The sequence below is a fragment of the Theobroma cacao genome, chromosome 5 (assembly GCF_053813885.1).
Source record: "Theobroma cacao isolate CCN51 chromosome 5, ASM5381388v1, whole genome shotgun sequence".
NCBI classification, from domain to species: Eukaryota; Viridiplantae; Streptophyta; class Magnoliopsida; order Malvales; family Malvaceae; genus Theobroma; species Theobroma cacao.
The window spans coordinates 37,453,838-37,469,397 of NC_142643.1; the positions used below are offsets into that span (position 1 = coordinate 37,453,838).

At 34.2% G+C, this 15,560-nt stretch overlaps 2 protein-coding genes across 4 annotated transcripts; one reads left to right on the forward strand and one right to left on the reverse strand.

Annotated features, from left to right (window-relative positions):
• Positions 1-10,541: 10,541 nt before the first annotated feature.
• On the forward strand, positions 10,542-11,955 carry LOC18599193 (F-box/kelch-repeat protein At2g44130-like). The gene has a single exon (XM_007029049.3). The coding sequence runs from the start codon at positions 10,586-10,588 to the stop codon at positions 11,615-11,617; it is 1,032 nt and encodes a 343-aa protein (XP_007029111.3). The 5' UTR covers positions 10,542-10,585; the 3' UTR covers positions 11,618-11,955.
• Positions 11,956-12,412: 457 nt separating this feature from the next.
• Positions 12,413-15,212, reverse strand: LOC18599192 (serine/arginine-rich SC35-like splicing factor SCL33). Of its 3 annotated transcripts, none has more exons than XM_007029045.3 (6): positions 15,108-15,212; positions 14,287-14,446; positions 13,909-13,986; positions 13,174-13,338; positions 12,851-12,967; positions 12,413-12,767 (listed from the first exon to the last, which is right to left on the reverse strand). In XM_007029045.3, the coding sequence occupies exons 2-6, from the start codon at positions 14,433-14,435 to the stop codon at positions 12,644-12,646; spliced, it is 633 nt and encodes a 210-aa protein (XP_007029107.3). In that variant the 5' UTR covers positions 14,436-14,446; positions 15,108-15,212; the 3' UTR covers positions 12,413-12,643. The 3 variants fall into 3 exon arrangements, with proteins under 3 accessions (XP_007029107.3, XP_088662562.1, XP_007029110.3); XM_088806436.1 differs by having other exon boundaries at positions 12,851-12,952; positions 15,108-15,211; XM_007029048.3 differs by lacking the exon at positions 15,108-15,212 and adding an exon at positions 14,858-15,007.
• Positions 15,213-15,560: the final 348 nt, after the last annotated feature.

Sequence of the window (15,560 nt, forward strand, 5' to 3'; positions counted from 1 at the left end):
GGGATGTTTTGATGAAACCCTTTCTATTAAGGTAGACTTGTCTAGGTTCTTTGACGAGCTTAAAATTAAAGGTCTAAATATCTTTGGAGATAGGTATTATAACCCTACCTTTGTTAGAAAATTTTACTCTAGCATAGCCCTAAATAAAAATGAGTTGGAAAATCCTAATGATTTTGTGCAATATAGGCTAAATGTATTCTTGAGTGGAAAAAAATTTAAAGTCACTACTACTGGTATTGGAAAGCTACTGAAAACAGAGTGTCAAGTGGGAGAATTCTCAATTTTCCCAAACTATGACCTTTCACTATGTGGGAGGTAATCACAGGAAAAAAAGAAAAATACCCCTCAAAAAGTTATGTAAGTGATATGAAAAATGCATAAATGATGACTTTTCATTATTTCCTAGCCTCTACATTGCATGGAAAGAGCAGTAGTTTCAACTATGTTAGCTTTCAAGATCTATGGTCGATAGAATCTACAGTAAATGAAATCCCTTTAAATGTAGCACGGTATATGATAGAAAGACTGAAAGGAACCTACCTAAGAGATAAGACCAACCTACCATATGAAAACATCATCTCATCTCTAGTTAAGAAGAAAGGAATCTGAAGCATTAGGTATCCAGCTGATTGGACCAAGAGCAAGGATCCGGGTAACTTTCTTGGAAGCTTACAAAAAATGGGATATAAGCTTGAGTGAAATGAGTGTATCAAAACACTTAAAGGAACCCCAGCTCCTTTAGGTACTGAAACTCCCTCCAATTCTTTCTCTAGAGTCAGCTAGCCTCTCATTCAAAATGACCCGATCTTTAATTTGTTGATGAGAATTGATGGGAAAATAATTGAGCAAATTGAGAAGATTATGAAAATAAAAGAAAGACTACAAAATCTTGAAAACTCAGTTCTTAAAAAAAAAAAGAAACTGAAACCCCTACTTTAAAGAGCAGGCTAAAGTTGATAGCTCTTTTAGTGAGAGAACTGCGACAAAGTAGTTTGAAGTTCATGCATTTGATCTTTAGGTTGAAACGAACAATGCATATACTTAAAAAAAGGTGAATAAATGACAGAGAAAAATGTTTAGGAGCCAGAAAAAGAAAAACAGATAAAAGTTGAATAAGTAAATCAAAATGAAGCAGAATCAGAAATTGTAAAAGCATATGAAAAATCTTTTGAAGAATCTAAAGGGATATTGCTTTCGAATTTCATTACTAAAATTCTTTAAAAAGTTGCAGCTAATCAATCTTAGAGCAAAAAAGTTGAATCAACACAAAAAGAATAAGAAGATATTGCACCACAACAAACTCAAAGCAAAGGCAAAGTAACAGTCATTGGTTCAGTCTTTAGGAAACCTTTTGGAAGAAGTAAAACAACAATGGCAACCAAAACTACCTTTTTCAGAAGAAGGAAATCTACATGATTTGCATTGTCTACTGTCAAACCACCTTCCAAACCCTGACCTCCTTAGATCATATCCTCAGCATCTAACTCCTCATCCTCTACACCCTCTGATTCATCTTCCTCATCATCTCCCAAACCCTTGAAGATGCATTTTGGTATTGATGAGTCCTCACCCTCTTCAGACTCGAATGGGAATCAAGCTTAAGTAGAACCCTCTCTTGAATGATGACAAAAAGGGGGAGAATTAAGAAATAGGGAATGGTTAGGAAAATACACATAAGGAGGAACCATGGATAATGTGTTTACTAGTTTATGTTTTTATAATTTTATGCAGATGATTATGAATTGACTATTTGGTGTTATGTTTAAGAATTAAATATCATGGGTTGTGGTATGCTTATGCTTGTGTTGGCTAATATGTACTAATGGACTATTGTATGTTGTTGATGGTTATATATAGTTGATAATTGTGGAAGATTTATGCACATACACACAAATTATTTTTACAAGAAAAGATTTAAATTCCTTATTTTTCTTAATGCACATATTAAGGGGAAGCATATGCCTAGAGGGAGCAATCCCTAATTTGCACATAAATTTTATGGTATAAAAGACATTGCACTCTTAATATAAGAGTGTTTTGTCATCATCAAAAAAAGGGAAGAATGTTGACTCCATATGTTTTTTATGATAACAAAACATTCCTTATTTATTTATGTCTACCTTCACTACTTAAGTGTGCAAGATAAAATTTAATTTCTCTAGTAAATTTGATGATTAAAGGCAAGTTAAGAAGCTTGTTCACTTAAAAGATGGGTTAATTAGTTAAAGAAGGAAAGAAGAGAAGATTTAGTGAAAACAAAACATCATTAACTGATTAATTTGAAGCCTTAACCAGCTAAGGCAAAAATGGACGTTATATAAAAGTAAGGCAAAAAAGCTTTAATCAGTTAACACCAGGTTTAACTGATTAAGAAGGTATTGGAACTTAAAGATAAAGGCATGCTAATCTATTAAGGAATAAGTTTAATAAGTTAAAGCACAAGATTTGAAGTATCTAAAAAATGCCAAAATTCAAATTTAAAGTGAAGTTGACTGTTGAAAAGAGCTAAAATGAAGTAATTCAAATTTGAAGAATTTTTAATTGGTTGAAGTTTATTTTAATCAGTTAGAGTCGAAGGAAGAGAAGCTTCAATTAATTAAAGGGATGACTAACTAATTAAAAGAAGATTGCTAGTTAGAGAAGTTTGAAAACAAAATGTTCTTAATCGATTAAAGCCATCTTTAACCAATTAACACAGTAGAAAGAGTTGTTAATTAGTTAAAGCCTATCTTTAACTGGTTAACAGAAAACTGTCCGCCTATTTTGAATTTAAAAGCTAGAAGACAAAACAATGGTTAGGAAGGCATCAGACTTGCGCACAACGGCTATAAATTGTCTCTAGCAAAAAAATCTAAGTCTCCAAGTATACAAGGAAGCTCCAGTGGTTAAAAAAGGAAAAGAGAAGCTACCAAGATCACATTTTGAGCAAAAAGCCAAAAAACCTTCTCTTACACACCTATTTTTATTCCTATTCTTGTAAAAGTGTTTGAGCTTGATTGTATTCATCTTAGATTAGCAAGGGTGATCACGAATATTCATTTTTCTTATTTATTCTTAGTTTATTAGAGTATGAGAAGCACTCTAAGATTTATTATAAAGGATTAGAGCTTGGGTTAGAAGGTCATCGTTTAAAAGCTTAGTGAAAATAGTTAATTTCACTGACTTAGTGAAGTTAGGTTGAAAATCCTTGATTGAGAGATCAAAGCAGTGGATGTAGGTTAAGGAGACTGAACCACTTTAAACATTTGTGTTTTGTCTCCTTCACTTTACCTCTTCCTTACTTGGTGTGTTTTTAACTTTAACAAGTTTTAGACATTCCATTCCTTGTCTCACAAAAAGAATTCTTAAGCACAAGAACAACCTTCAAAATATTTTTTTTAAAGTGTTATTCACCTCTTCTAACACTCTATTAGGACCAACAATTGGCAACAGTGATAGATTTTTTTCATGGAGCTATTTTGCCTAAAGGGGCAACTTCTACAACACTTGTTTTGTTACCCAAATTTTCTAATCTAGTGCATTAGAGTGATTTTCGGCCTATTAGCTTATGTATTGTTTTGAACAAGATAGTTACCAAGCTTTTGGTATATTGTTTAGCAAAAAGCTTGCCTAAACAAATTTCAGAAAATTGAAATGGCTTTGTTGGTATCAGGCTTATTAGCGATAATATTCTTTTAGCTCAATAATTTATCCACAAGATTGATTAAAAAACTAGAAGAGGAAATATTACTTTGAAGCTTGATATGGTGAAGGCATATGATCGATTGTGCTGGAATTTTTTATTTATTATGATGCAACAATTCAGATTTAATGAGTAGTGGATTAATATGATTCAGTAGTGTATATCTAATTGTTGGTTCTTATTATTGATTAATGGTGTTTCAATGGATTACTTTAAATTTGAGAAAGGTTCGAGGCAAGGTGACTCCATCTCTCCATCTCTTTTTATCCTAGCAACTAAATACTTATCTAAGAGACTAAATGCTCTCTGTGAAAAATATTCTTCATTACACTATTCGACGGGCAACTCTATGGTGGTAAGTCATCTATCTTTTGATGATGATATAATTATTTTCACTAATGGAAACCGATCATCTTTGGAAAAAATTCAGAATTGTTTAAAGAATATGAGATGGTTTCTAGGCAGAAAATTAATCCGCAGAAAAACTAGTTTATTACTAACATTAAAATTGCTAACTTTAGAATGCAGATTATTCACTTAGTCACAAGATTTGCTCACAAAAAGCTATCGACAATTTATTCGGGGGTACCATTATACAAGGGACCAAAAAATCATTTCTTTTTTATTCCTTCATATCTAAACTTAGAGACAAGATTTCTAGATGGGAAAACAAAGTTCTATCTCCAGGGGCCGAATCACCTTGGTAAGAAGTGTCCTATCTTTAATGTCTCTATATCTACTTCAAGTATTAAAGCCTCCACTCTGTATAGTTGAGAAGATTGAAAGATATTTAACAACTTTATGTGGGGTGATTCTATAACTTCTAATTGTATTAGGCTACTTGGAAACAAAATTTGTTTTCGTAGTACTAAAGGTGGCCTTGATATTAGAAGTTTAATGGATGTATTCAAAGTATTCGCCATGAAACTTTGGTGGCGGTTTCAAACTTCAAATAGTATATGTGCACAATTCATGAAAACTAACTATTGTTGTGGTCAAATTCCTATGCAAGTCCAAGTTAAAATTCATGATTCTCCCATATGGAAATGATTGAAGAATGACTGCAGAATTGTTAAAGAGGAAATTCGATGGAAGATAAGAAAAGGTGAACTTTTCTTGCAGCATGATTGCTGGATGGGAGAACAACCACTGGTAAACTCTTTCCCTTCTCACTTCCAATCTATAACTAAAGTATGCCATTTTACCAATAATGATAAATGGATGTGGACAAATTAAAAGTAGTTTTACTTGAATTTATAGTTGAAGGTATAGTTGATATTCCCATTGAAAAATCTTGTAATGATGTTGGGCTCCTTCTTCTAATGGTGAATTTTCTACTAAGAGTGCTTAAGAGATAGTTTAGGAAAAACAAACTGTAAGTAATGTTTTTAACGTAGTCTAGCATGTAACAATTCCACTTACGATTTCAGTCTTTTTTCAGAGAATTTTTTATGGATGGGTATCTGTTGAAATATGCTTAAAGTCTAAGGGTTTTCAATTGGCGTCAAAATGTTAATGATGTCATTCGCAGAGACTTTGCTCTATGTTCTTTGGCAGGGCCCAATGGCACAACAAGTTTGGGATTTTTTTAATCAAAATTTTCAAGTTTATGTTATTCAATTGCAAAACATTATGTTGATTGTTTGGGCATGGTATTATTCTGGTGACTATACAAAGGAGGGACACATTAAAGTCATGCTACGTATCTTTATATGTTGGTTCCTATGGGTTGAAAGAAATTATGCTAAGCATAGGCAATTAGGAGTCTACCATCAACGAATTATGGTGCATTAGGAAATTGTTGATACAGCTTCAAAAAGGGGACCTAATGAAAAAATCACAATGGAAAGGTGATATAGAGATTGCAAAATTGTGGAATATTCACTTTCCAAGTCAGCAACCAAAACCACCTCAAATAATTAGATGGTTGAGGTCAGGCTTGGATGAAATCAAGTTGAATGTTGACAGCAATTCCAAGAATCAACTCTAACATGCTGTAGGTGGAGGAGTTGTGCGAGCACAAGTAAACTCATTTTCAATTTTTTCGAGAATTTTGGTCCTAATAACTCTTTGAAAGCAAAGCTTCTTGCTTTTCAAAAAGGATTATCTTTATGCCGAGAGTACAACTTCTCTAAAATTTGGATTGAAATGGATACCATGGTGGTAGTGAATATGATATAAGAAAGCAGTTCAGGTTCTTATGATAGTAGATATATTTTAGCTTCTATTTGGAATTGTTTGAAAAACTTTTCCTATAAAATCTCTCACATTCATCGTAAAGGGAACCAAGCTGCAGATTTCCTTTCCAATTGAGGATATTTACATGAAGGACTCAAAGTATTCCAGAATGTTGATGACGAATTAAGAGGTATTCTAAAATTAGATAGGATTTAAATAAATGTAAAAGAATAGTACTCCTTATTTATTTTTTACCTTTAGCTTCTTGTAAAAGAATAGTATTACTTACCCCATGCACTTATAAAGCATATGTAAGAAAAGTAGTACTGCTATTAGGACTTTTTTCTTATCTTTCACATGTAATTCTAGAGATAAGGTTCATATCCCCTACTCTAATGTACTTCTTTTTTTCATCTTTAATAAAACTTTTACAGGATAGCTAGCTCAAAGAGATTTTTCCAACTTAAAAAAAACTTACTTTCCGGTAAAATGAGTTTATAGTTCCAACTCGTCTTAATTTTTTTGACAACACTTTGCACGACGTAAGAGAAAAAAATGAAATTGTGAGTTTGGGAGCATAGATTCGTTACTGAGTTGGGCCATTCAATTATTAGAATAGAGATGCGACCCAAAACAAATTTTGAGACCCAAAACCAGACCATATTGGACTCGGAATTAGAACCTTAACAAAGTCCTGCAACAAGCCTGCTAGTGTGAGATTATATTGGAATTGCAGTGACATACTGTGAATATAAAAGGATTATTTTTTTTTTGAAAGATATATAAAACGATTATTTAAGGCATCAAGTTCTTATATTAACAAAAAAAATAGTTTATTATGTATTTTAATAAACATTTTAATGAGTACGAAAGGACTTTCAATTAAATATAAATGTTGATTTTAGAGATTTAACTTCCTCACAAAAGGTTTCAATTAAAATTTTAAATCAAAGCACATTCATCTTTTTTTTAAATGATTCATAAATAAAGAAAAAGAGTTCATCAGTGTTGTACTCAAAAAAAAAAAAAAAAAACTCTTGTGATAATGGTACCAAAAGAAACTTTATATTTGTGATAATATATACCTCATCCAAATTAAGGTTATTTTTAACGGAATCGTACCTCCTTTCACATTTCTTCATTTATTACTCACACTTTACCTATAAATTCATGAATTACTTGGAACATAATCATTTGAGCTAGTACCCAAGTAGAAATATTAGTTGACAGGACCTTGTTTCAACGATAAAGAAGGAGATTCTGATCATGGGAGTTTAATTTAATTTTATATTAACTTTTTTAATTAAAAGGTTGATTTATTTTTATGATTCTTTTTATTGAATACACGATGTCATATAATTATAAAATTTTTAATTATAATTGTAGTTAAAAAAATACCATGCAAGTTAAGGATTTATTCTAAAAGATTGTGACCCATGAGACTATTATTTTGTTGAATAAGTGACAAGTTAGAGTTGGCTCAGCCAATAGATGATGGAAAGAAAAAGTCATAAAAAAAGTAAGTGGCAACAAAAGAAAAAAAGAAAAGGATGTGACCCAACAATTTGATTGTAAGAGAATTCCTCTCAAACATCTAATAGTCAATATATACACACTCAAGTTGCAAGTCATGTAGCCATGCTTCAAAGCCAACCCAATCACGGCTCATTGTGCTTTGATTACGACCTCCAACCCAATCTCCCTCTCTCTCTCTCTCTCTCATTGTCTTCTTCTTTCTTTTAATTTCTTTTGTCCAATTATACCCTTTTTTTCTGTGGCTTTAGCCTTTGTTTATTATTAATCTACCAAAATGGATAAAGAATAGAATTTGTTCATACCATTATTGATATATGAAAGCACAAAAGAAAAAAGGTTATTGGAGTATAATTTAAAAACGTCTGGTTAGCCTCCTCTTTGGATTTCTTTACCCTTCTATAATTTAAAAATGTCTGGTTAGCCTCCTCTTTGGATTTCTTTACCCTCCAAGCTTTTGCCCAATCAAGCTACACAAGTGTTCAAGACAAGAGTTTACTTGATTTGAGATTTGATGCGACTGGGGTGTGAAAAACATTGGAAAAATGGACTTCTTTTTGAACAAGTTGGAGAAAGTGAATGTTGGTTTGGGTTACTTTTGGGGCACTTTGATAGCAACCCAGTAAAATGTACTACGTTTTCTTATTCCTAGTCTTTTCAATTTTGTTCTCCCTATGGAAGAACATAAAGGGGAAAAAAAAGAAAGAAAGAAATGAGAGAAAAAGTGTAAAATAAAACAAGTCTATGGCAAGATTAAACTCCAAATGTTCTAGAAGAAAATTGTACTATTGATATATAATTAATAATACATATATCAATATAAGTACATATTTAATTCATGAAATGATAATTTCGGAAAAGATAGGAATAGTCATTACCAAACTGTTTGGTAATGACAAAACTTGCTCGTGGCATTCACTAGTACAAACTTAAAGCATGTAGTATTGTATTTTAATTTGTTTGTGGACTAGACTAACATTAAGCCTCTATAGCATTTTATATGATAGTTTTCTTAAAGAAAAATGTTTTAAATTCTACTAATTTCACCCACAGACCGACAACACGTCGAGGGAGTAATCATAGTTGCGTACGCGGATCCCCTCCGAACAGATAATTACGAGAATGAAAGAGGAAAAAATAAAACATGTATGGAAGAGCTTATCGATCTGACTCATCAACTTGCTTTCAGCGTGTCGACACTTATCATCGAGCAAGCGCTACAGGTTCCAACCTTCTCTTCTAGAATCTGGACTTTGGGCTTCCGCCCAGGTCCCACTTTCACATGCTAAGCCAACTCCTATCCACATCCCTAACAACGCTCGGTCTTGGTCAACTCCTCTGTTGCCCTTCTCACTTCATTTATTCTCACTCATTCCCCGTTGCTATTATGGATAATATTTCCCCCTAAAAAAAACACAAACCCCTCTTCAGTAATTATGATGCCAATAATATATTGTAACATTTAGAATTTCAAATTCAAATCATAAAAATAAAAAATAGTAAAATTTACGAATTAAAGTGAATTATTTCTTAAAATTTAAATCTCCCCTGTTACTTTTTAAAATATCCATCATTATCTATTTGTTATTTTTAAACCATATTTTAAACAATTAATGAATTTTGGAAATATTATATTAATTATAAATAAAAAATATACAAATTAAAATTTAATATTAAACATTATTATTTATAATCAAATTCAAGTAGTAACCGGAGTAATCTTTTACTACTCAAGTTCTATATCGGGCAATAAAGAGTACTCGATTATAAATTACTATCTCTAATTAAAACGTGACACAAACAAAAAATAATAAAAAGAGTCATATCCCTACTTGATATTCTCAATACACATATACATAAAACTCAAAATAAAATAAAAAAATCAAAATGAAAGTTCAACATGACAATTTAAAATCCAAGTTTGATAAGATTAGAATTATTTAATTGCAATTTGCACCGATTTTGTAAATCATTGATGTTGAGCACGCAATTGAAGAGCCATGATTATATGTATGTATACTAATATATTAAGCAACTGTCTCAATGGATGATATCTTAACTCCTTATTGTTAATGTTTAAAATACAACTATACATTAATATTTAAGTCTCCCAGCCGACATGTAGACTTCATGTTTTTATTGTTTTGTTCTTATAATTAGACTTGATAATTTATGTTGTCATATCATAATCATATATATAAGTTACACGGCACGATATTATTAATACATTTATTAAAGTCAATTAAATTTATATGACACAATAAGATGTCACAACAAATCCATTAATTACAATTAAACGTTTAAATGGATATCATAATCGAATTAATATATCATAACACATGAATTGACACAATTAATTAAATGGATCATATGGGAGTTAAACAAATTAACCCATTTAAAACAAGAAATTATGGTATTTTAAACATGCTTACACGTTTAAAATATGAAATACGATAACTCTAAATTCAAATCCACTTAACCCTATAATATTCAAAATTGTCAAAATCACTTAAAATCATACTTTTAAGATGAAATATATATTTTTAAAATTTCAATTAAGTAGGCATATACATAGCAAAATACGTATGAATTTCTGGTGCAAATGAATTGAAAATTAAGGTTCGGAAAGTCAAACAAGATTTAAGGTTTTACCAGTTGGTCTCACGAATCCAAATTTTTGTTTATAGGAAATTTTTAATTGCAAAATAAATTAGATCTTGTTACAAAAGAGAGATTATGATTAACCATTACATCAAAACTCAATATAGAGAATTGAATGACTTAACATGATCCTAACAAATAGGTCATTGAAATCCAAAAACGTTTTTCTTGTAAAATCAGTTCAAAGATTTTCAAATAACTTCATAAACAAATAAAATAAACTTTTTTCATTTTTCAAATGATACCCACTTGAACCAAAAAGGAGCACAGTACCCCCACCTTCATACGTATCGACATTGAACCGCAAACACCATAGAGTCTAGATACATCAAAAAAAGGGTAACCGGAAAACTAGAAAAACAAAAAGAAACCGACAAAAAAAACCATGATCCCTTACGTGGCAGACGCTGGTTTGCCGCCCCTAGTGCACATCGTATCGGAGTTACCTCTTTTTTTTTTTTTTCAATTATAAAAAGCCGTCCTTACGCATGCTATTTTAAGACTGCAACTAAAAGAGAACGAAAGGAAAAAATGGGTTCTACTGAGTTGTTATCGGAGCTGATTCCAGCTTTACCTGAGGAAATCGGACTCGAGTGCTTGACTCGATTTCATTATTCAACTCATCGAATGTCAGCTCGAGTTTGCCGGCGATGGCAAGAGCTTCTCCAAAGCAGACAGTTTTACTACCACAGAAAGAAAACCGGGTATACCCAGAAAGCCGCTTGCTTGGTTCAATTACTAAAGAGTGGTTCCGATCCTGATGGGTCCAAACATGCTGGTCAGCCTAGGTATGGTATCACGGTATTTGACCCCGCGAGTGGCACCTGGGACCGAGTTGACCCGGTTCCGAAGTACCCAGGTGGGCTTCCGTTGTTTTGTCAGATAACAAGCTCAGAAGGAAAGCTTGTTCTCATGGGAGGCTGGGACCCGACGAGTTATGACCCGGTGAGAGACGTGTTTATATACGAGTTCACGACTCAGAGGTGGAGACAAGGGAAGCAGATGCCGGAAACTCGATCATTCTTTGCGGCTGGGGAGTTGAATGGACGAGTTATCGTGGCGGGTGGTCATGACGAGAACAAGAACGCTTTAAGCACAGCGTGGGAATATGATGTAATTCGGGATGAGTGGACTCAGTTGACTCAGCTGAGTCAGGAGCGAGACGAGTGTCAAGGGGTGATGATTGGATCGGACTTCTGGGTGGTGAGCGGATACAGAACGGATAATCAAGGAAGATTCGAGGGGAGCGCCGAGCTGATGGATTTGGGGACGGGTCAATGGAGGCGAGTTGAGGAGGCATGGAAGGGTAGTCAATGTCCAAGGTCTTGCGTGGGAGTTGGGAAAGAGAAGAAATTTTTCTGCTGGGCCGACTGTGATTCGGCGATACGAGTTGGAGTATGTGCGGTCCCCTTGGGTGAATCGACGTTTGTGTCTGGATCAGCTTACCAGGGTGGTCCACAAGGGTTCTTTTTGGTGGATGGACAGAATGGACAGTTCAAGAGTATAGATGTTCCGGCCGAGTTCTCTGGGTTTGTACAGTCTGGATGTTGTGTGGATATCTAAATCAGCAAATCTAAACCTACATCTTAAAGTGTAAGTCACTCTGGTTTACACCATCCCCGTTCTAATCAAATTGGGAATTTGGGACACAGACGCCTCTGTTCGGTCCCCTGATGGCAGAGACTCCCACATCCAAGTTTGGTGTGCCTAGTAAAGACGGGTGAGCCAAAGCTCACAGTCCCATGATGATGATGTAGACATATTAAGATTTGGATGGATAACATTAACATATGTTATCATCACTGCATTAATGTTGAGAGTGTATGTGTAAAATCTAGTAAGCATCAAGATGAGTATACTTGTATAAATAGATTTTGTAATATAATGTACATTACCACCCATATTTTGTCTGCAGATGTTGGTACATTATAACCCATACTTTTGTTTGCAAGTATTTGTCTCTTTTCACTCTTCTGGTTTTCGGTTTTATGAACCAGAAAATCAGTGGACCTCACCCAGTAAAATAGCTGCACTTGTGAGGATCCAATTGCTAGTTCAATGTGAAACTAAAATATTTCAATCATGGCATGAAAAAATGATGAAAGAACAGAAACAATGCAGCTGATTTTGATTATCAACAAAGAAAGAATGCCAATCCATAGACGTTATGGGAAAAGGCCTATCCTATTCTTAACTCCCTAACACAACCTTCACGTGACAATCTTTTGCAAATGCTTGAATGTGGTTGACAAAATCAATAACAAAGAACAATCAAAAAGATCAACTGTATATCAACATATAGATACCAACACAAACAAGTATCTAATAACCCATGCAAGAAACAACAACACTGGTAAATGACAAAAATTAAAAATGATCATTTAAGGATGACAATATTGTCAACATAGAAGATTCAGAATAGTATGTCTGTGTTAAACATGATTACTACGACCACAATCAGCACTAGAAACTAAATAATCAACTTTTTAACCAGTCATACATGCTGAAGCAAATGCAAACTATTTATCCAGACAACTAGCATAGAGATATATCTCCTGACACATACTAACCCCGACACCTTCCAATCAGTCACGTAGAATAGTCCAGACTTTGGCTCCTGCTCCTATTAAAGCTCCGGCCTGGGCTCCTTGAGCCATAGGGTGACCTTGAGCAAGATCGCCCTCTGTATCTCCTATCTCTGGGTGAAATTGACCTATACAAAAACAGTAGGCAACATTAACAAGACTAATCACAAAACATAAATGATTAAGACTACAGAAATATTGAACAGCTTACCTTGAGAAACGTCTTCGCCTAGGAGAAGGAGAATAATAGTCTGGACTCCGGGAGTAACTTCGAGCATATCGTGGTGACCGAGAATAACGAAGTGGTGACCGCCTATATGCCAGACCCCTGTCATTAATATCATTAACATTACTATTGTTCAATTAACTCCATTTTTTCTCTAACTGGAAATCCTTAACAAATACAGGTGTCCTGTCTTCCTAAGTCCCTTTATGCCTAACAAAATGAGAACACCAATTAAAAACAGGAGCTAATTTTGAAAAAAAAAAAGAAAAAGCGGTGTATATAAGCATTGCAAAAGAACCCATGCTTACCTTACACGATCTCTTGCCCTCATTTCTGAAGGCTTCTTCCTATTTTCCTCAGCAAAAACAACAGTAAGTTCTCGGCCAAGAAGAACATAACCATCCATGTGATATTTTGCATCAGCAGCATCAGCAGAATCCAGATACTGGACAAATCCAAAACCACGTGGTTCCCTACATCACAAACAAGGTAGCTCTCATAAACAAAGGATTAATACAATAGATAGCAGATTATACTTCATAAGCCACACATGCTCACTGATTTTCAAAATCACAAGCATGATCTTGACTCCAAAGCAACATGGAAGATCATGACAACAAGCTGATGCTTCATACAATTCAAGTAAATATGATTATGTGGCTGCTAACCTTGTGGGAGCAAAATTTAAATTCAGTTGATAATCTTCAAGACTTGCACTTCTTCACAATGAATTCAAAACCAACTTCCTTCCAACCTTGATGTAAATTAAGGACATCTTGAACAGTACTCATTACTTGAAAGTGTCTTCAACAGAATACTCTTATACTTCATTGGTGTCTTCAACACAGTACTTTATTACTTCATTGGTGTCTTCAACACTTTCAATAAAAACAACCAAATTCCCATAAACCAATGTAAATCATAAAGAAACAACCCCATCACCCAAAATCTCATGTGAGACAGGATGAAGACAGACAAGTTGGCATTATCAGACACACACAGACTGAGTTACCATTTCAGGAATCAACAAGGATTATACTCACCCAGTATAATAATCTCGAGGCAGGTAGATGTCCTTGAGACGACCAAATTGCCCAAAAGGTCCCCGCAGATCTTCTGGCCTGCACACAAAGTGCAATTTGAAATTTATTAGCTCTAAGAACACACTTTTGTGGGACTAAAATTTGACTTGTATTATGACAATCATGTTCTTTTAATGAAGACAAACAAAACTGCTTATTATTCTTGGATGGGTAAGCAACAAAAGTGAATCATATGTGTCCCCTCAAAAACCTTTGCATATGCTTACCTCATGAATTAAATGTGAAACATAACCAGCACGAAAACCAAAAGCAGATACAGAAAGAAAATATCTGGTTTCAAATAATCGACACCAATCGAAAGGAGGAGACAGCACAAACCTACAGTCATGGCGAAGATTGCGAACAAGAAGGCTGGTGGGAAGATCTCTACCATGGCCGCCATAGCGACCCCTGGGGCTAGGGCTGCGACGCCTCCTACCATAATCCCTTGGTGGTGAAGGGCTGTAACTGTAACTTCTACCCCTCATTGGCAACAAACCTAAGCCATTCCAATAGCGACAGAATTACTTTTAACCATGATAAAACTGGAAAAACCATGTGCACGTAACATAAACCAAACAAAACAAAAGGTACAAAACCTGCTAACTCTAAAGCTACAAGGCAATGAACAAATAAAATATTTAAAACTGTCAACAAAATGCATGGTTTCACTTCTCTATGGAACAACCAAGTTTGAGTTAACTTTGAATTTGAACAATTTCATCATGTTTAATCACATAAAAGCTTTACTATTTGCTTTTGCTTTAAAGACATTTTTGAAAATAAAAAAGAAAAAAAAACAGCAGCAACAATTAAAGGGAGCCTAAAATTACCAACATAATTCAACAGCTCCACATTTCTGTTCCCCCTTAAATTAGGAAGCTAAGTAAAATTCCTGTTTCCCACTTACCTAACTTTTCCGCCAAGAATTATGTCTTCAAAATAAAAATAGAAACTTGCAAAATTATTTCCTCAGCAAACAAAAATAATCTCGGCGGAAATTTCCCAACAAAAATCTAAAGAATTTTGAAGAAAGGAAAATCTAATTACAACACTAGAAATCTAAAACGTAAAAATCTCAATGAAACACTAAGAGAATTTACGAATCAGAAATTTAAATGAAGGAAAATAAGGAGAGAGAGAGGAAACTGAGAACTTACTGTTTCGTGATCGCTTTAAGAAGAAAAAGAAAATCCCAAGCTTCCCTTCCAGCGTTGGGGGTTTGGTTGTTAATCACACGTTCTTTCAGATATTCACCTACCCTCTTAATTGAAAGTCGAGAAGCTTCCTGTTATACCAGCCTCGTTCATGCATCACTCCGCATCTTGACCGTCCACGTGGTTTCAGGAAGCAAATCAACGGTGGAACGTCATTTAGGTTGGTCTGATTGGATCCATCACGGACCTTAATCCGATTTGGCCCATTAAGCAAAACCCGACCAAGAAAGCGGGATCCACGGTTTAAATGACCACAAATTATGAGCCTTTTTTTTAACAGATTGGATTAATCATGGACCTTGCTCCAAATAGGCCCATAATAAAACCCGACCCGACAATGCTAGCCCTAGCCTCTTCCGTTCTCTGCTGCTCTTAAACCTCTCCAAACCCTTTTGT

Excerpts from the sequence above, each read along its gene's own strand:
- LOC18599192 (XM_007029045.3), bottom strand. The coding sequence starts at position 14,435 with ATGAGGGGTAGAAGTTACAGTTACAGCCCTTCACCACCAAGGGATTAT. Across the intron at positions 13,987-14,286 it reads AATCTTCGCCATGACTGTAG|GCCAGAAGATCTGCGGGGAC; the intron begins GTTTGTGCTGTC and ends CTTTGTGTGCAG. Across the intron at positions 13,339-13,908 it reads CCTCGAGATTATTATACTGG|GGAACCACGTGGTTTTGGAT; the intron begins GTGAGTATAATC and ends TTTGTGATGTAG.
- LOC18599193 (XM_007029049.3), top strand. The coding sequence starts at position 10,586 with ATGGGTTCTACTGAGTTGTTATCGGAGCTGATTCCAGCTTTACCTGAG.